The sequence below is a fragment of the Carassius carassius genome, chromosome 47, assembly GCF_963082965.1.
Source record: "Carassius carassius chromosome 47, fCarCar2.1, whole genome shotgun sequence".
NCBI classification, from domain to species: Eukaryota; Metazoa; Chordata; class Actinopteri; order Cypriniformes; family Cyprinidae; genus Carassius; species Carassius carassius.
The window spans coordinates 13,127,240-13,148,572 of record NC_081801.1 but is presented as its reverse complement, the minus strand read 5'-3'; the positions used below and the strand labels follow the sequence as shown (position 1 = coordinate 13,148,572).

The 21,333-nt window shown below is 39.9% G+C and overlaps 2 protein-coding genes across 2 annotated transcripts in view; one reads left to right on the top strand and one right to left on the bottom strand.

The window, feature by feature from the left end:
- LOC132130338 (junctional adhesion molecule 3B-like) overlaps nucleotides 1-21,333 on the bottom strand; it is a 328,210-nt gene that overhangs the window by 139,938 nt on the left and 166,939 nt on the right. The window lies entirely within an intron of this gene.
- LOC132130423 (protein turtle homolog B-like) overlaps nucleotides 1-21,333 on the top strand; it is a 109,353-nt gene that overhangs the window by 37,818 nt on the left and 50,202 nt on the right. Inside the window, exon 4 of the mRNA XM_059542133.1 lies at nucleotides 18,977-19,128. Within this exon, the coding sequence (XP_059398116.1) occupies nucleotides 18,977-19,128 (152 nt within the window). The remainder of the gene's footprint in view (nucleotides 1-18,976; nucleotides 19,129-21,333) is intronic.

Sequence of the window (21,333 nt, the reverse complement as noted above, 5' to 3'; positions counted from 1 at the left end):
CAGTGCTCGCACTGGACACATACAGTTTAGCTTCTCTTGGTCTGGCTCCCGAAAGGGAGGAGGACAGAAGGCCTGCAGTACGATAGGTTGTGGTGTAACAGAGGGAACCTTCGGAACGTAACCCGCTCGAGGGTATAAGAATGCTTTGGCCATACCAGGGGCAAAGTCTAAGTAGGTAGGGGCCACCGAAAGGGCCTGAAGATCTCCAACTCTCTTTAGTGAGGTGATTGCCAGTAACAGGGCAGTTTTAAGTGTCAGATGTCTATCTGAGATATCTTGTATTGGCTCGAATGGAGCTTTACAAAGAGCCTCTAGAACCACAACCACGGGGGGAACACGGGATCGTACTGGAGGTCTCAGCCTCAGCGCACCGCGGAGGAAACGTGTAACTAGGGGGTGTCTACCCACTGACTGACCATTGAAAGGGACGTGGAAAGCAGCTATGGCCGCCACGTAAACCTTTAAGGTGGAGTGGGATAACCCCGCAGAGAGCCTGGCTTGTAAAAACTCCAGAACTGTACCAACTGGGCAGTCTGCTGGGTCAAGCTGGCGGTCTCTGCACCATGAAGTGAAGAGCTTCCACTTCAGGGCGTACAGTTTCCTCGTAGAGGGAGCTCTGGATTGGAGTAGGGTCTCAACAACCTCGGTTGAGAGACCAGCTGCTAACAGCTGTGCCCCCTCAGGGGCCACACCCACAGCTTCCACAACTCCGGGCGAGGGTGAATTATCGTGCCCTGCGCCTGTGAGAGTAGGTCTGTCCTGATCGGTATCTCCCACGGAGAGCCGTCGAGGAGCGAGACTAGATCTGAGAACCATACTCGGCCCGGCCAGAACGGGGCTACTAGTAGTAGACGGGCCCCGTCCCGGCGTACTCTCGCCAGAACTCCCGGGAGCAGAGCGATAGGGGGAAAAGCGTACAGACGAAGCCTCGGCCAGGTCTGTACCATAGCGTCCAGTCCCAGACGAGCTGGATGAACTAGAGAGAACCAGAGGGGACATTGCGATGTCTCCTGAGTCGCAAAGAGGTCCACCTGGGCTGTGCCAAATACTCTCCATATCTGCTTCACCACCTCGGGGTGAAGCATCCATTCCCCGGGCCTCGGCCCCTGTCTTGACAGTATGTCTGCTCCCACATTCAATCTCCCAGGAATATACACTGCTCTGATCGAGAGGAGTTTGCCCTGGGACCACAGAAGGATCTGGTGTGCCAGCTTGTACAAGGGGCGCGAACACAGACCCCCCTGGTGATTGATATAAGAGACCACTGATGTGTTGTCGGTGCGCACCAACACATGGTGACCTCTCAGGTCTGGGAGGAAATATTTCAATGCTCGATAGACCGCTAGTATCTCTAGGCAATTGATGTGCCATGTTAGATGGCGACCACTCCACAGACCGCGGGCAGGGTGGCCACTCATGACCGCACCCCGACCGGTGAGGGACGCATCTGTCGCTAGCGTTACACGGCGACAAGGAACTCCCAGCACCGGGCCCTGATTCAAGAACCAAGGTTTCCTCCACATGTCTAAGGCACGAAGGCACCGCCGCGTGACCTTGATAACTCGAAGTGGATTTCCCCTCGGGGAAAAGCCCTTGGACTTGAGCCACCACTGTAGGGGTCTCATGTGCAGCAGGCCAAAAGGTATCACGTTGGACGCAGCTGCCATCAGCCCTAACAATCTCTGAAATTGTTTGACAGTGAGTGACTGGCCTTCTTTGACTCTCTCGACTGATATGAGGATCGACTCGATCCGAGCAGGAGACAAGCGTGCCTGCATCGTGGTCGAATTCCACACTACGCCTAGATAGGTGGTTCTCTGAACTGGAGAAAGTACACTCTTCTTGGCGTTTAGTCTCAAACCCAGCTCCCCCATGTGTGCGAGGACGACATCTCGATGTCGAACCGCCATCTGCTCTGATTGAGCTAGAATCAACCAATCGTCGATATAGTTCAGAATGCGGATGCCCTGCATACGGAGGGATACCAGAGCCGCATCTACACATTTCGTGAACGTGCTGGGTGAGAGTGCGAGGCCAAAGGGAAGTACTCAGTATTGGTAGGCTTTGCCCCCAAAAGCGAACCTCAGAAACTTCCTGTGTTGTGGAAGGATGGATATGGAAGTATGCGTCTTGAGATCTATTGTGACAAACCAGTCCTCGGATCTGATTTGAGCTACAATCTGTTTGACAGTGAGCATTTTGAACTTCAGTGACATTACTGAGAGGTTTAGATGACATAAGTCTAAGATCGAACGCAACTCCCCATCCTTCTTTGGAACTATGAAATACCGGCTATAAAACCCGGACTCCCTGACTAGAGGAGGGACCACCTCGATGGCCTCCTTCCTAAAAAGGGTATTCACTTTTTTGTTCCATAACCAGAGCCTGCAGGAGGCCGACTATTGTCTTTCCACTGTGCGCAGGACCCATTGAGATACATTGGCAGTAGTTTCCACGCTGCTAGCTAATGTACTAAGGGAATCAGTCTCTCGAGACTGATCTCTGGAGTAAGAGGCCCCCGAAGGGGAGGCGAGCATCCCAGCTCCGCTACGCTCACGGGCGGAAATAACTGAGTAGTGCTCGCTGGAGGCCGCTGCACCCTGAAACTCCGGCAGGGATGGCAGACCCACCTCCCGAGGGCACTGAGGTGAGACGGGCACCGTGTAATGAGGTGGACACCGCTCTACCCCAGTAGGGGCTGCCCTCTGAAGTCGTGACTGTTTGTACGCGGAGGGGGCTGCTCCCGCCCAGCAGTCCCTCCAGTACATCTAACTTCATGAGTCAAATAACTGTCATTATATTCCTCAGAATTTAATGAAATCAAGCAATCAGACAAGTAAATACGGTCTGGATTGTGATACAATACACATTGAAGTGATATATTGAACTTCTCGAAGTTAGATAACAGTCATTAGATTCCTCAGAATCTAATGCAATCCAAATTCCTCAGAATTTAGTGAAATCAAACAATCAGACAAGTAAACACGGTCTAGATTGTGATAAAGTACACATATAGTGATATATTGACTTCTCAGAGTCATATTCCTCAGAATTTAAAAATAATCAAACAATCAGACAAGTAAACACGGTCTAGATTGTGATAAAGTACACATTGAAGTGCTAGAACCAACTCCTGCTTATTAAATGGAGTTAAAATAACCAGACACGCGGTCGGGTATGGAAAAATTCACATCAAAACTGAAAATGATGTAATACACGCGTTGCCTCGACAGCGCGCGAATAGCTTAGTCACACAAACAATATTAATCCCCTCGGAGATTAAATAGCTGCTCACTAACGCTGCCCGTATAATGACACGGTTTGTTTTATACTGTGCTTATGCAACTTTGTTTGTGCAACTACAAGCTCGCCGACGCCCTCCGTGTCAATCTCCTCGGAGAAAGAAAGGCAGAGCGTCAAGCCCGACGCTCGGGGGGAAGAGCCGAAGCTCGGGCTTCCAAACCCCGGAATCAGGCAGATCTGGTGGGAACGTAGGAGATAAGGACGTGCCCGTCTCCATACCTTCCAGCAGATCGATCTGCGAACCCAACGAATGCCGGCGTGGCTTCGCCTCGGCGAAAGCGGAACCGGCATCGCGAGGAACGCTTGCGAAGGCTCACTTCTCGAAGAGAGCCCTGCGGGATCGAAGCGTCCGCATTGGCATTCGTTCACAATGCGGGCAGTCGGCCCCCTCGAGAGCCGACTCAGCGTGCTTCGATCCCAGGCATGCCACGCACAAACTGTGTGTATCCCCACTCGTAATGTAGCGAGGGCAGGGAGGAACACACAATCTATAACGTGGCTTGGAATCGCCCTTCATATGTTAGGTCTTTTGCTTTTGTTTTGGCATATTAAGCTGTTTTAGCGATCTTTTAATGGCTAAGGGACAGACAACAATAAATAGGACCAACAGGACAGACTTTGACATGCACACACAGAGCGCTTGCTGACAGATTCGAAGCTGAAGCCAGCTGCACGGCACATCCTTTTATAGCTTCCTGGTCGCTACGTCACCCCGCCCGTGACGTCACGCCTTTCCGATGGACTGATTGCACACGATATTCAGAGTCGGTCTCGTCAGGGACGTTCCCCAAAAGCGTTTCGACGCAGCTCGAGTTCCTGAAAAGGAACTGCATTTATTCAAAAAAAAAATTATAATAATATATATTCTAATAATATATTTTCTTTACTATAACTTTTTATCAATTTAACACATCCTTGCTGAATAAAAGTATTGATTTTATTTTGAAAAAAAATTACTGACCCCAAATTACTGACCAGTAGTGTATATTGTTATTACGAAATATTTATATTTTAAAAACATAGCTTCTTTTTTTTTTACTTTTTATTCATCAAAATATCCTAAAAAAGTATCACATGTTCTAAAAAAAATATTAAGCAGCAGAACTGTTTCCAACTTTGATAATGAATCATCATATTAGAATAATTTCTAAAGGATCATGTGATAATGATCCTAAAAATTCAGCTTTGCATCACAGAAATAAATGATAATTTAAAGTATAATACATTTAAAGACAATTATTTTAAATTGGAATAATATATCACAATATTAAATTTTTTTCAGTATTTTTGATCAAATAAATGCAGGCTTGACGAGCAGAAAAAACTTCTTTCAAAAACATTAAAAATAGTAATGTTTCCAAACTTTTGGTATGTACTGTATATATATATATATATATATATATATATGAAAAAGGAGAATTGAAGCCTGAAATCTGCATGAGTTATTCTCTCATGCATGTGTGAAGTAGATACAGGAGCCGGGGGCAGTACTTTTTTTTTTTAGAGCTTTTTGGATCATCCAGATCTCCATCATTGTGAGATAAAGAGGATTTGTACATTATGATTAGTGTTTCAGAATAGTGGTCTGGGGGCTGGTTCTGGCTTTTATGTTTGTGCTTAATTAGCTTTCTGTATCACTTCATCTCCCTTTAAACTCCTTACCGGCTCCATTTTGCAGATTTCTTTCATGTTGTAGCAGGTTTCATATTGCACCATCTTTACATAAACACACAATATGAACGGAGTGAAATGTGTCCCTGCGGTTTGGATAAAAAATTGTTATCTCAGACTTGCTTCTTTGTTAGTGTACTGCGATATGAGCAAGATTTTATATATTTTCTTTAATAAATCGCCCTGCACCATATTATCCACTTGATAAATTTTACTCTACTGAAAACCTAAATAAATAAAGACAATCCAGAATGAAGTTCACAGCTGGAGCAGTTTTTGCAATCTGTTCTTACTAGCCATGTCTTTATGAAAGTGTCTGCGAAGCTACTTTGAAACACACACTCACAAACTAATAGAAAATTGATGTATATAACGGTGTAGAAGAGTGATGACAAGCAGTATTTAACTTAAATAAATCATTTTTGCTGAAAACCAAATTTCAGGCCATCCAAAATGTAGATGAGTTTGTTTCTTCATCAAAATATTAGTTCATAATAATGCTAGTTATATCTAGTTAAAAAAATCTTTTGTTTTCCTCTCACATCAAAGTCCACCGACAATTGTTTTCACTGTTTTCATTTGTGCATATTTCTCTCCTGATTCAGGGGAGACTACCTTTTCACTGGAGAAAGCAGTATCATGCATAGAGGACCCTTATTTAAGCCAGAAACAATGTTTGAAGTTAGAAACATCTTAAGAATGGATTTGTTTAATACAGACATGCAGATTTTTGCTTCACACGATGTTAATTGATAGACTGTTGTGTGGATTACTTGTGGATTATTGTGATGCTTTTATAAGATGTTTGAACTTTCATTCTGACGCTCACATTCACAGCGGAGGATCCACTAGTGAATGATGTAATGGTAAATTTGTCAAAGTTCTGATGAAGAAACGATCTCATCTACTACTTGTATGGTCTGAGGATACATACATTTTCATTTCTGTGTGAACTATTCTTTTATCATAATACTTTATCTGAACAGTGAATCGTTTACTGCAGTGAACAAAAGATTCACTAAAATGAATCAGACTTAACACAGCTATATGCATATGTGAGAACATAACACAGCCACTTCTTGTAGCAGTGAGGTGAACAACTCTTGACATTTTTCATGGAAGGAAGTAACAGAGACAGAGAAACAGGAAGTGAGGGTCATTTCTCATCCTGGGCTAATTGAATTAGTGCTTGTTTCAGCAGGGACAGCGGAGTTGGTTTGCAGAAAAAGCAGTGATGCTCTGTACTTTGTTTCTTTTTGGGTTCTGTTGAAATGCCCCTCATCCACCAGGCTTTCAGTTTCCCCTGTCAGCCTCTGGTGAGGCTCCAGTCTTCTCGGTGTGTCGCTCACATTTAATTTGTGTTTGACCAAGAGTGTCTGAGAGATAAGAAAATAAGTTTTTCTCACCGATTGGCCCTCCATATGTGACTGGACTTACAATTTGGTTGCATTCACATAAGCATAACCTCCCAAATTAAAAAAAGGCATTTTCCTTTTGTGGAAAAGCACTTTTCTGCAGCTGTAGTTGGCTCTTTTAGTTGCCTCTTATCTTCCATCGTTAACAAAGAGACGCTACATTCGTTTGAGCTATTACAATTTGATGCTTTTGTTCAAATGTGTTTCTTTTGTTAAATATTAGAAATAAATTATGAAGAGGGATCTGTTATATGAATAACACCTCAGCAGCTTAAACACCTCCTGAAGGAGCGTATGAAATATGTAATAATGACATGTAGTGGTGTATTGAATGCCTCTGTTGATTCACTTGAGTAGATCATGTGACTTTGACAGCAGCAACTGCAACTGCAACTGAATTAAAATCAGCTTCCTGTGAAGGTCCATGACTATAGCATGCATTTTAAACACAGATCAATTCATGGTTGAGTGTAGACAGATACAGTAGATGGACAGATAGATGGACAGATAGATAGATAGATAGATAGATAGATAGATAGATAGATAGATAGATAGATAGATAGATAGATAGATAGATAGATAGATAGATAGATAGATAGATAGATAGATAGATAGATAGATAGATAGATCTTACAGCGACCAAAGCGACTTACAGATGAGGACAGTGGAAGCAATCAAAAACAACAAAAAGAGCAATGATATATAAGTGCTATAACAAGTCTCGGTTAGGTTAATACAGTACACCTAGCATGGGATTTTAAATAATATAATATAAAGAAAACAGATAGAATAAAAAAAGAATACAGCAAGCTAGTGTTAGAGATCTTTACACATACACACACACACACATACAATTGCATAATTAATGAAAAGAAAATAGAATATAAAAAGATTAGAAAGGTAGTTAGATTTTTTTAAAGAATAGAATTAGAATAGTGAGTGTTAAAGTTAGAGGGTCAAATAAAGATGGAAGAGATGTGTTTTAAGCCGATTCTTGAAGATGGCTAAGGACTCAGCTGTCCGGATAGAGTTGGGGAGGTCATTCCACCAGGAGGGAACATTTAATTTAAAAGTCTGTAAAAGTTACTTTGTGCTTCTTTGGGATGGCACAATCAAGCGACGTTCACTTGCAGAATGCAAGCTTCTAGAGGGCACATAAGTCTGAAGTAACAAATTTAGGTAAATGGGTGCAGAGCCAGTGGTAGTTTTGTAGGCAAACATCAATGCCTTGAATTTTATACAAGCAGCTATTGGAAGCCAGTGCAAATTGATAAACAGAGGTGTGACGTATTCTTTTTGGCTCATTAAAAATTAATCTTGCTGCTGCGTTCTGAATTAATTGTAAAGGTTTGATAGAATTGGCTGGAAAACCTGCCAAGAGGGCATTGCAATAGTCCAGCCTGGACAGAACAAGAGCTTGAACAAGGAGTTGTGCAGCATGTTCCGAAAGAAAGGGCTTGATCTTCTTGATGTTGAATAATGAAAATCTGCAGGATCGGACAGTTTTAGCAATGTGGTCTGAGAAAGTCAGCTGATCATCAATCATAACTCCAAGGCTTCTAGCTGTTTTTGAAGGAGTTATGGTTGATGTGCCTAACTTGATGGTGAAATTGTGATGAAACGATGAGTTTGCTGGAATCACAAGCAGTTCTGTCTTGGCAAGGTTGAGTTGAAGGTGATGGTCCATCATCCAGGAAGAAATGTCTGTTAGACAAGCTGAGATGCGAATAGCTACCGTCAGATCATCAGGATGGAATGAGAGGTAGAGTTGAGTGTCATCAGCATAGCAGTGGTATGAAAAGCCATGTTTCTGAATGACAGAACCTAATGATGCCATGTAGACAGAGAAGAGAAGTGGTCCAAGAACTGAGCCCTGAGGCACCCCAGTAGTTAGATGTTGTGACTTGGACACCTCACCTCTCCAAGATACTTTGAAGGACCTATCTGATAGGTAAGACTCAAACCATTGAAGTGTGGTTCCTGAGATGCCTTTTGCTAGTAGGGTTGATAGGAGGATCTGGTGGTTAACCGTGTCAAAAGCAGCGGACAGCTCAAGCAGGATAAGTACTGAAGATTTGGATTCCGCTCTTGCCAGTCTTAGAGCTTCAACAACTGAGAGCAAGGCAGTCTCAGTAGAATGTCCACTTCTGAAGCCAGATTGGTTGCTGTCAAGGAGGTTGTTGTGTGTGAGAAATGTAGAGACTTGGTTGAACACAGCTCGTTCAAGTGTTTTTGCAATGAAAGGAAGAAGGGAAACTGGTCTGTAGTTCTCTAAAAGAGATGGATTGAGGTTGGGTTTTTTAAATAGTGGAGTTATACGTGCCTGTCTAAATGATGAGGGGAAAACACCAGTGTGGAGGGATGTGTTGATGATGTGAGTGAGTGCAGGTACAACTGCAGGAGAAATGGCTTGAAGGAGATGAGATGGAATTGAATCAAACGGGCAAGTTGTAGGGTGATTAGAAAGGATGAGTTTTGAGACTTCTGCCTCAGAGAGTGAAGAGAAGGATGTAAATGAGTGTAAGTTTGCTGGTGATATGAGCTTGACTGATTGTGGTGTGGAAAATTGTGCACTAATGTGTTTAATTTTATTAATGAAAAACGTTGCAAAGTCGTCAGCTATTAGAGATGAAGCAGGAGGGGGAGGAGGAGGACAAAGAAGTGAGGAAAATGTTTTAAAAAGAATGCGAGAGATAGATGAATTGTTAATTTTTTTATGGTAGTATGTAATTTTAGCAGTGGAGACATTGGCAAAGAAAGAAGATAGGAGTGACTGATACATATTAAGGTCAGTAGTATTTCTGGATTTGTGTTCTAAGCTTAGAACGGTGTTCGCGTAGAACATCAGATAACCAAGGGGCAGAAGGGGTGTTACGGGCTGGCCTGGAAGATAAGGGGCAAACAGTGTCTAAACAAGATGTAAGAGTGGAGCAGAAAGTATCAGTAGCACTGTTAGCATCCAAAGATGCAAACAGTTTAGGGGAAGGAAGTGAAGATGAAACCATTGCAGAAAGCCGGGAGGGTGAAGGTGTGCGTAGGTTACGTCGAAAGATGACATGTGGAGGGGTAAGTGAAGTGTCAGGGACCATGTTGAGGTTAAGAGTGAGGAGGAAGTGATCCGACGTGTGCAGTGGAGTAACCACAACATGGAGTCGATGGTCTTTACACTCTTAGGTCTTCACACGAGGAGAGCTTAACTGGAGGGCTGCCGCGACCGCTGCCGCGGTATACTAATCTTTTTTAAACCCGACAAAACTGAAATTTAATTCAGCTGAACACACTTTACTGTTTATCACAACAAAGGTCTAAGCAAGCGCACAACACTGACAACGTATGCGATAGAGTACGAGACCAAACGCAGTGCGTCTCAACACAATAAACAAACAAGTGTTTCCTAGCAACGACAACTGCACTAAACACTAATGTAAAGAAAACAGATAGAATAAAAAAAGAATAGAGCAAGCTAGTGTTAGAGATCTTTACACATACACACACACACACATACAATTGCATAATTAATGAAAAGAAAATAGAATATAAAAAGATTAGAAAGGTAGTTAGATTTTTTTAAAGAATAGAATTAGAATAGTGAGTGTTAAAGTTAGAGGGTCAAATAAAGATGGAAGAGATGTGTTTTAAGCCGATTCTTGAAGATGGCTAAGGACTCAGCTGTCCGGATAGAGTTGGGGAGGTCATTCCACCAGGAGGGAACATTTAATTTAAAAGTCTGTAAAAGTTACTTTGTGCTTCTTTGGGATGGCACAATCAAGCGACGTTCACTTGCAGAATGCAAGCTTCTAGAGGGCACATAAGTCTGATGTAACAAATTTAGGTAAATGGGTGCAGAGCCAGTGGTAGTTTTGTAGGCAAACATCTATGCCTTGAATTTTATACAAGCAGCTATTGGAAGCCAGTGCAAATTGATAAACAGAGGTGTGACGTATTATTTTTGGCTCATTAAAAATTAATCTTGCTGCTGTGTTCTGAATTAATTGTAAAGGTTTGATAGAATTGGCTGGAAAACCTGCCAAGAGGGCATTGCAATAGTCCAGCCTGGACAGAACAAGAGCTTGAACAATGAGTTGTGCAGCATGTTCCGAAAGAAAGGGCTTGATCTTCTTGATGTTGAAAAATGAAAATCTGCAGGATCGGACAGTTTTAGCAATGTGGTCTGAGAAAGTCAGCTGAACATCAATCATAACTCCAAGGCTTCTAGCTGTTTTTGAAGGAGTTATGGTTGATGTGCCTAACTTGATGGTGAAATTGTGATGAAACGATGAGTTTGCTGGAATCACAAGCAGTTCTGTCTTGGCAAGGTTGAGTTGAAGGTGATGGTCCATCATCCAGGAAGAAATGTCTGTTAGACAAGCTGAGATGCGAATAGCTACCGTCAGATCATCAGGATGGAATGAGAGGTAGAGTTGAGTGTCATCAGCATAGCAGTGGTATGAAAAGCCATGTTTCTGAATGACAGAACCTAATGATGCCATGTAGACAGAGAAGAGAAGTGGTCCAAGAACTGAGCCCTGAGGCACCCCAGTAGTTAGATGTTGTGACTTGGACACCTCACCTCTCCAAGATACTTTGAAGGACCTATCTGATAGGTAAGACTCAAACCATTGAAGTGTGGTTCCTGAGATGCCTTTTGCCAGTAGGGTTGATAGGAGGATCTGGTGGTTAACCGTGTCAAAAGAAGCGGACAGCTCAAGCAGGATAAGTACTGAAGATTTGGATTCCGCTCTTGCCAGTCTTAGAGCTTCAACAACTGAGAGCAAGGCAGTCTCAGTAGAATGTCCACTTCTGAAGCCAGATTGGTTGCTGTCAAGGAGGTTGTTGTGTGTGAGAAATGTAGAGACTTGGTTGAACACAGCTCGTTCAAGTGTTTTTGCAAAGAAAGGAAGAAGGGAAACTGGTCTGTAGTTCTCTAAAAGAGATGGATTGAGGTTGGGTTTTTTAAGTAGTGGAGTTATACGTGCCTGTCTAAATGATGAGGGGAAAACACCAGTGTGGAGGGATGTGTTGATGATGTGAGTGAGTGCAGGTACAACTGCAGGAGAAATGGCTTGAAGGAGATGAGATGGAATAGAATCAAACGGGCAAGTTGTAGGGTGATTAGAAAGGATGAGTTTTGAGACTTCTGCCTCAGAGAGTGAAGAGAAGGATGTAAATGAGTGTAAGTTTGCTGGTGATATGAGCTTGACTGATTGTGGTGTAGAAAATTGTGCACTAATGTGTTTAATTTTATTAATGAAAAACGTTGCAAAGTCGTCAGCTATTAGAGATGAAGCAGGAGGGGGAGGAGGAGGACAAAGAAGTGAGGAAAATGTTTTAATAAGAATGCGAGAGATAGATGAATTGTTAATTTTTTTATGGTAGTATGTAATTTTAGCAGTGGAGACATTGGCAAAGAAAGAAGATAGGAGTGACTGATACATATTAAGGTCAGTAGTATTTCTGGATTTGTGTTCTAAGCTTAGAACGGTGTTCGCGTAGAACATCAGATAACCAAGGGGCAGAAGGGGTGTTACGGGCTGGCCTGGAAGATAAGGGGCAAACAGTGTCTAAACAAGATGTAAGAGTGGAGCAGAAAGTATCAGTAGCACTGTTAGCATCCAAAGATGCAAACAGTTTAGGGGAAGGAAGTGAAGATGAAACCATTGCAGAAAGCCGGGAGGGTGAAGGTGTGCGTAGGTTACGTCGAAAGATGACATGTGGAGGGGTAAGTGAAGTGTCAGGGACCATGTTGAGGTTAAGAGTGAGGAGGAAGTGATCCGACGTGTGCAGTGGAGTAACCACAACATGGAGTCGATGGTCTTTACACTCTTAGGTCTTCACACGAGGAGAGCTTAACTGGAGGGCTGCCGCGACCGCTGCCGCGGTATACTAATCTTTTTTAAACCCGACAAAACTGAAATTTTATTCAGCTGAACACACTTTACTGTTTATCACAACAAAGGTCTAAGCAAGCGCACAACACTGACAACGTATGCGATAGAGTACGAGACCAAACGCAGCACGTCTCAACACAGTAAACAAACAAGTGTTTCCTAGCAACGACAACTGCACTAAACACTAATGAGACAAGAAATAAATACACTTACGATCTGCTTTTAACTCCTGCTGATTTAACTGCTTCTCACAAAGGGTATTTCTTTACACTCTCTTGGCTGGTGCTTGAACACACTTTACTGTTTATCACAACAAAGGTAGATAGACACTGTAAAAAATTACTGTGATTTTAACGGTAAAAAAACTGTGAAAATGCTACAGTACAAACCTGTTAAATCTTTATCAGTAATTTCCTGTAAACCTTACAGGGAAAACCCGTAAACTTACGTTCCCAGAATTCTCTGCGTTGCATTTCAAATTTTGTTTGAATTTTTCTTTGAAACAACTGTTTCTTCATATTTTTTTCTTATCTGTTATGTTTATTAGGGTTGTATGTTACATATAATGTTGTTAAATTAATGTTTAATGTATATTTCAGTTTAATGAGTCTCACCATGATGGTGTTTAGTGTTTGTGTGAATGACACTGTACACCTACTATGTATCTTATTATTTAAAAGCTGCTTGTGATGGGCTTTGTTTCATCATGTTACTTTCTCATCACCACCTGCTTTTGGTGGTTACCAGTGTAATACAAAGGTACAAAACAGATTTCAATACTTCAATAAGTTGGTATATTACTATTATATCAGTTAAATTACGGTATTAAACTGTAAATTTAAGGTAAAACCTTTAAACCTAAAATGGTGTTACTGTATTTTTTACGGTATAAAACCATTAAACCAAAAAACGGTGTTACCGTATTTTTTACGGTATAATTCTGGCAACCACAGCTGTTTTTTTTTACCGTATATTTTATGGAATATTTTTTAGAGTGTAGATAGATAGACAGACAGATAGACAGACAGACAGACAGATAGATAGATAGATCCACGCAGCCCTCTTTCCTTGCTTCTCCTGCCAATTGGCTCAATGCGTGTGCTGTTTGCGTGTGTATGCACTTAAACATCTTCCTGTGTGGCCAGTGTAACCACGGAGACTTATTATAGCTGAATTCTTCTCAAAATCTGTTCCTGTGATAAGAGCTTGTGATTTTATCACTGGCTGCCGGCTGACACACACTCATTGCATAAGAGATGATGTCATCTTGCCCCAGAAATATCCTTGGGAAATATCAGAGGGATTATTATGTAGCGCCAAAGACAAAATGTCTTTGTGTTTTGTTTTTGTTTTTGTTTTCGTAAAGGTGTTTGTGAGTACGCGCAGAGGGTGAGCAGGTGATCATTTGGCAAATTCAACAACTCTATTCCAGGACACTCACTGTTTCCCTGTGTGTTAGCTAAAATAATAAAAGGACATAATTATGAACACACAGACCTCCTGCTATAATGGGGTTGAGTTAGAGGCTCTTGTGTGCTTCAGTCATAGAAAAAATTGCTTCTGTTATGGCCACACAGCTAAACACCTGTTGAAGGGCTCTCAAATCCAGCTGGACTGTTAACTGCTACATACTGGTTGTGTTAATGCTATAGCTGGGTGATACATAAAAAAAAAAAAAAAAAAAAGCTGATTTTAAATAGAAAATATTTATTACACAAATAATACGAAATAAGGGATACATTTCTCAGTATTACTGTATATTAAATAAATGTAGCCTTGGTGACCCTAAACTTCTGAATGATAGTGTCATGTTTTATAATGTTACAAATTCATTGTTGAATCTCGTTTTGAAATCATTCATGGAAATGAACTGAATACCACTTCACACAATTTTTTTTTATACTAAAGTTAACTTGAAATCAAAATGTACAAAATGCATTTTTTAAAATGCCAAAATCAAAACAAAAAATATTTCTGAAATGAAACCGACACCTTTCATAATCTCATCAATTCCTGATTCATAAAACAAGTCCTCTGCTATTTCTTTTTTTCATTGTCTGTCCTTCTTCATTCACATGCCTATGAGCTCCAGTATTTTAGGAACAAGTCATGATGGACAAATAAAACACCATTTCAATATTCCCTAGGTCGCCTAATTTCATATTGACAGAATAGTAATCTTAAACCTGTTGGGTTATTTGCTAAATCACAGAGTAATATTTGGAACAAGGCTTTTCAGTCTGGTGAGACATATTCTCAGTTATCTGGTGTTGGGCAGTTGCTCTCTCTCCATTTGGTGTGCTTGTGGCAGGCATTTAGCTAATGTCAAGTGGATTCGCCTGAATGTTTAGACACTAATGTAGATTGAAAAGAAAAGGGAAACGTAGATGTCCATATCAATTAGCTGCTTTCAGTGACTATGAAACATGAAGACAATAACAGATGAGGTTTTTTTTTATATAAGACACACACAGCCTCCTCATTAGCCTATAGTGTGCCTTTGCTTTCTGCATTCATTAGTGTGTGAGTGTGTTTATGTTTAATCAACATTACAGGTCAGCACTGTGTGTAAGGCAGTAAACGGAGACTCGCAGCAGATGGAGGCGTGCTTTGCACAGATGTTTTAGCGGCTGGCTTCAGAAATGTTGCCTTCAGCACTCTGGCCATGTGCCATCAGATCTTGGGGGTTCCTTCAAAAAACTGAATACATTTAAGTTTTAATTAAGCAGAATTAATCAGTGCTGAAAATTGAAAAACTAGGTATGAAAATTAGTATTATAATCAGACCAATCCAGAACAAGAAGGCTGAATCAAAGAAGTTTCTCAGACAGTCAGGTTTTAGAGCCATGTAAAATAGATGCTTGGTTTGAGAAGGGTTCAGTCCAGCTCTCTGTAAGTGCAGAGATATCGCTAAACCCATATTTTCTTTGCTCCTGGAGAGCAAGATGTTCCGGTGATGTACAGTATTTAGTAATGTGTGACCCTCTTGTCAAAAGTACTGTCTTAAATATTTGAAAATAATAAAAAAAGTTTCTTCCTAGTGTTCCTTTGTCATCCTCTGCTCAAGCGTTTACCATTGTGTCTCTAAATAATTGTGTAACCAGCAAAATAATTTCAAGAGATGTAGCCGCACTGGGTTGTACATTATAATTAACTCAAATGATATATAGGGAATTTTAAAAATTAATCAGGAATATGATTAATATATATGTATATATATGTATATATATATATATATATAAATATATATATATATATATATATATATATATATCATATGACAGTTACATTAAAATTATTGAAGATGGAAAATAGGTCAATTGTACTGTATATCAATAACTCATTACAAGGCACTGTAATTTACTCATTAATATGTCAATATTCCATTCTTCATATCAATTATAGTGATATCTCTTACTGTAAATTACCGCAAATCAAACAGTGGTTCGTCAAGCAAACGGCCGTAAGATTAACTTATCAACTTTCAATAAAGTCATCACTTCTTATAATTCAAGGAAAAATATTCTCTGGCCATGAAAACATTCTCCTATCATTATGAAATTTCGGTTACTAAAAAGTAAAGAGCTTGTAGCTAAAGATCAGACATTTCATTGACTTGTGATGTGAGCGTTTTAGACAGAGGCAATCATGAATATATATTGGTTTTTAATAATTGAACTAATAATACATCAAACTACAAATCACACAGAGTAAATACGCGTATGACATTACAGACAGTAAACTTTGTACAAGACATAACGGAATCCAAATGAGAGAGAGAGAGAGAGAGAGAGAATGAGTGAGAGAGGATGAGAGAGAGAGGTGAGAGAATTAGGCGTGATCACAGAATTACGCTCAGTTATGCAAACTCACAGACAGTAACCCTTGAAAGACAACAACAAATCAAATCTGCTTGAAAAGGTAATAGACAATCTTTAAGCAGCATTTAAATCTCCATAGAGAATGATACTTGCATGTGGTCTCTTAATGATTGGGCGTGTTCTCTCGTGTCTTCCGGGGCTGCTGCGGAATCGCGCAATATTTGAAAGTTCCAACGAACGTAATGATTCAGAATTCGTCTTCCTCTTGTAGAGAGGAACTTAGTAAGTAAAAGAAATGAAAACAACGAAGATGAAAGCTCCCGAAGGAGCCATGAGAACGGTTGTTCTCTCAGCCGCCATGCTGAGATCAGAGACGATAGAAGAGCGGGGACCAAGAGCAAGAAGCACAAGACAGACGGATGAACTTCCTGGGTCAGTTCTTATGGCTTGACTGGTTCACACCTCTGTTTGCGTGAACAACCAATGAACGTCCGCGATCTGACAAACGTTCCTTTGTCTCTGGGGAACCACCCACTCTAATAAGTTATGGCTTATCAGATTTCAGCAGTGATATTCTAGCAAATTCGTAATTCCAGATTAATACATTTTTCATTAATTTCCTTTATATAAGTGAGTCCGTCAAAGCATGACGATTAAACAGATACCAAAAATAACATATATAACTGATAGAAACACGACGTTACATTCATATGCAGAATTACACACATTTAAATCTGATCTGGTCAGGGGGATAGAGTTACAGAATCATGACTCTTAGTGAGAACATTAATTCCAAAAACATTTCCAATTTACAAGTCAGCAATTTATAATCCTCGCATAACAGGATTAACCACTTTATGCAACACACACCCCTATCAAAATACATCTTAGTAATAAAATGACGAAGGTAAAGAACGTTAAGAAAGGTTTGTTTGTGTGTGTGTGCTTATGTGTGTGTGTGTTGTGGAATGTGTTTCATTTCTCCTTTGAGGCTGCTCACGTGACTGTGGAATTTCTCATCCAGAGTGTCGTAAATAATTTAAATCTAGCCAGGCTGGCGCCAAGCCAGGCATTTTGTTTAGAGAGAGTTGGGTTTATATGCCTGAATTCAAAATCTACAAGCTTTGGGTTTGCATTGTTTTAGATTCAATGAACCGTGATTCATTAGTTCAGAACCAATGAATCGATGAACTGCATATCCGTTACAGAGACGCAATAAACAAAATTGTGGAGACACAGTAAGAAATATGACCAATTATGCAACAAGTCACTAATAATTTGCTGGTTCTGAATAAAATATCACACAGCACAACATAATTGCCCCTCGAGTGTTACAAAACTAAAACCCATTTCAAGTTATCAAACACAGGATATGCATTTGAGCTGCACACTGAAACCATACAATCTCACAAAAAAGCATGTATGGTGCCACTTTATGCTTGCTTTACTCCATGTTATATGGGCATTTTTTACATATACTGGTACACACGTATGCATGTAGACGTATAAAATTAGACGTAATTATGTGTAATATAATTTTTTTTTATTATGTGTTGTTCATATCAATTAGCTGCTTTCAGTGACTAGGAAAAATGAAGACAGTCAGAGATGAGGCTGTATATATTCAATAATTTGTATAATAATAATAATAAAAAAAAACAATTTAAGTGTTTTTCCATTAAGTTTATATAAAAAAAATACATGTATTGTATATATATATATATATATATATATATATATATGTATATATATATGTATATGTGCGTGCGTGCGTGTGTGCGTGCGTGTGTGTGTGTGTGTGTGTGTGTGTGTGTGTGACATGGACCACAAAACCAGTCTTAAGTCGTTGGGGTATATTTTTAGCAATAGACAAAAAAACATTGTATGGGTTAAAAATTATAAATTTTTCTTTTATGCCAAAAATCATTAAGATCATTAGATCATGTTCCGTAAAGATATTTTTTAAATTTCCTACCATAAATATATCAAAACTTAATTTTTGATTAGTAATATGCATTGCTAGGATTCATTTGGACAACTTTAAAGGTGATTTTCTCAGTATTTAGATTTTTTTGCACCCTCAGATTCCAGATTTTCAAATAGCTGTATCTCAGCCAAATATTGTCTGATCCTAACAAACCATACATCAATGGAAAACTTATTTATTAAGTTTTCAGATGCTGTATAAATCTCAGGTTTGAAAATTTTACTCTTAAGACACACACACACATGTATATAGTAAATATTACCTACACACATTTATATATAATCTTTTAATAAAATATTTATAAATTTCTAGCAATGAATTTCAGTGTTGTGTATGATTTGTTTGTAAAACAGTATATAGAAATTTCTTAATGATTTATTTTTTGCTGTATGTATACATGCAAATAGTTATGTTACAATAAAAAAAGATGCATGCAATTAAGTGTATTTAATATTTTAATAAAACTAATTTATACAAAGTTTTTTGTGATGTAAATGTTAATTAAATTAATTAAAATCAATGTGTAGGGCTTAATGTTTAATTGCTGTGCGTTTTATTAATTGATTTGCATTTATATGGTTATATTTATTTATTTAGAGTAATCATAACTGTTCTCTGTTCATCCACCATTAGCAGCAGAACCATTTCAAACCTTTCATACATTGAAAAGCTAGCTAAACTGTGACGATGGCTTTCTGAACTCCTATGGCTCGATCCATTAGTGATGAGGCTTGCCTTGAGTCATACTTCAACAGGGTCTGTAAAAGACACGTAAATGATAGGACATAATATTGTTACGAATGAACCTGCCTTGATATCGCCAGGCTGATTAATTTCAGGGAATAATAGAGAACAGACAGGGAATTTTTACATCCTTTCTCTGTGTCACAGCTCCCCCAACTTTCACGGACACGCCGCCGCAGTATGTGGAGGCCAAAGAGGGGGGCAGCATCACTCTAAGCTGCACGGCCTTCGGGAATCCCAAACCTTCAGTCAGCTGGCTCAGGGAGGGAGACCCCGTACAGGACAGCAGCAAGTATAAGGTGAGCAAACACATATAACATTTATGAATATTAACTGTGTTTGTCTCCCTGATGTCCCTAAAAAAAAATACAGTTTCTTGTACTGAAAACAGCTGTTATTTATTTTTCTCCCTGTATCTGACCCTCTGTTATGATTGGCATGAGATAGAGGTGTAGACCACTCTGGCCTTCATCGGGACAGTACATGTTGCTCAATACTAAATATGTCATATGCGGTGTTGCCCTGTTTCCTTAGAATGAATGATTTTGTGCTTGTTTTTTTCAGTGAGTTTTAAAGCGCTTATAAGTAAAATGGAAATATTTTTTAATAAGTCCAACGTGTGGACTTTTTACACCGATCTCACAGTAATTTGTACATATTTTACTAGGTGGCTTATTCGCTCGAATGACCACACCTAACCCCACCCCTAAACCTACCCCTACACAGAAACCATGCAAAAATATTATTTATAGGGCATATACATTTTATGAGCATGTGCGTTCTTTGGGATCGAACCCATGATCGCATGATTACATATACAACCCGAATTCCGGAAAAGTTGGGACGTTTTTTAAATTTTAATAAAATGAAAACTAAAAGACTTTCAAATCACATGAGCCAATATTTTATTCACAATAGAACATAGATAACATAGCAAATGTTTAAACTGAGAAAGTTTACAATTTTATGCACAAAATGAGCTCATTTCAATTTTGATTTCTGCTACAGGTCTCAAAATAGTTGGGACAGGGCATGTTTACCATGGTGTAGCATCTCCTTTTCTTTTCAAAACAGTTTGAAGACGTCTGGGCATTGAGGCTATGAGTTGCTGGAGTTTTGCTGTTGGAATTTGGTCCCATTCTTGCCTTATATAGATTTCCAGCTGCTGAAGAGTTCGTGGTCGTCTTTGACGTATTTTTCGTTTAATGATGCGCCAAATGTTCTCTATAGGTGAAAGATCTGGACTGCAGGCAGGCCAGGTTAGCACCCGGACTCTTCTACGACGAAGCCATGCTGTTGTTATAGCTGCAGTATGTGGTTTTGCATTGTCCTGCTGAAATAAACAAGGCCTTCCCTGAAATAGACGTTGTTTGGAGGGAAGCATATGTTGCTCTAAAACCTTTATATACCTTTCAGCATTCACAGAGCCTTCCAAAACATGCAAGCTACCCATACCATATGCACTTATGCACCCCCATACCATCAGAGATGCTGGCTTTTGAACTGAACGCTGATAACATGCTGGAAGGTCTCCCTCCTCTTTAGCCCGGAGGACCCGGCGTCCGTGAATTCCAACAAGAATGTCAAATTTGGACTCGTCTGACCATAAAACACTATTCCACTTTGAAATAGTCCATTTTAAATGAGCCTTGGCCCACAGGACACGACGGCGCTTCTGGACCATGTTCACATATGGCTTCCTTTTTGCATGATAGAGCTTTAGTTGGCATCTGCTGATGGCACGGCGGATTGTGTTTACCGACAGTGGTTTCTGAAAGTATTCCTGGGCCCATTTAGTAATGTCATTGACACAATCATGCCGATGAGTGATGCAGTGTCGTCTGAGAGCCCGAAGACCACAGGCATCCAATAAAGGTCTCCGGCCTTGTCCCTTACGCACAGAGATTTCTCCAGTTTCTCTGAATCTTTTGATGATGTTATGCACTGTAGATGATGAGATTTGCAAAGCCTTTGCAATTTGACGTTGAGGAACATTGTTTTTAAAGTTTTCCACAATTTTTTTACACAGTCTTTCACAGATTGGAGAGCCTCTGCCCACCTTTACTTCTGAGAGACTCTGCTTCTCTAAGACACAGCTTTTATAGCTAATCATGTTACAGACCTGATATCAATTAACTAGATGTTCTCCCAGCTGAATCTTTTCAAAACTGCTTGCTTTTTTAGCCATTTGTTGCCCCCGTGCCAACTTTTTTGAGACCTGTAGCAGGCATTAAATTTTAAATGAGCTAATTAAGTGGATAAAAGTGTAAAATTTCTCAGTTTAAACATTTGCTACGTTATCTATGTTCTATTGTGAATAAAATATTGGCTCATGTGATTTGAAATTCCTTTAGTTTTCATTTTATTAAAATTTAAAAAACGTCCCAACTTTTCCGGAATTCGGGTTGTAGTCGTATAATGCAATACTCTGCCAACTGAGCTACACAAAACCCAAATTGTAGCGCAAATAAAAGAGTACAAAACATTAATATGAAAATAATGTG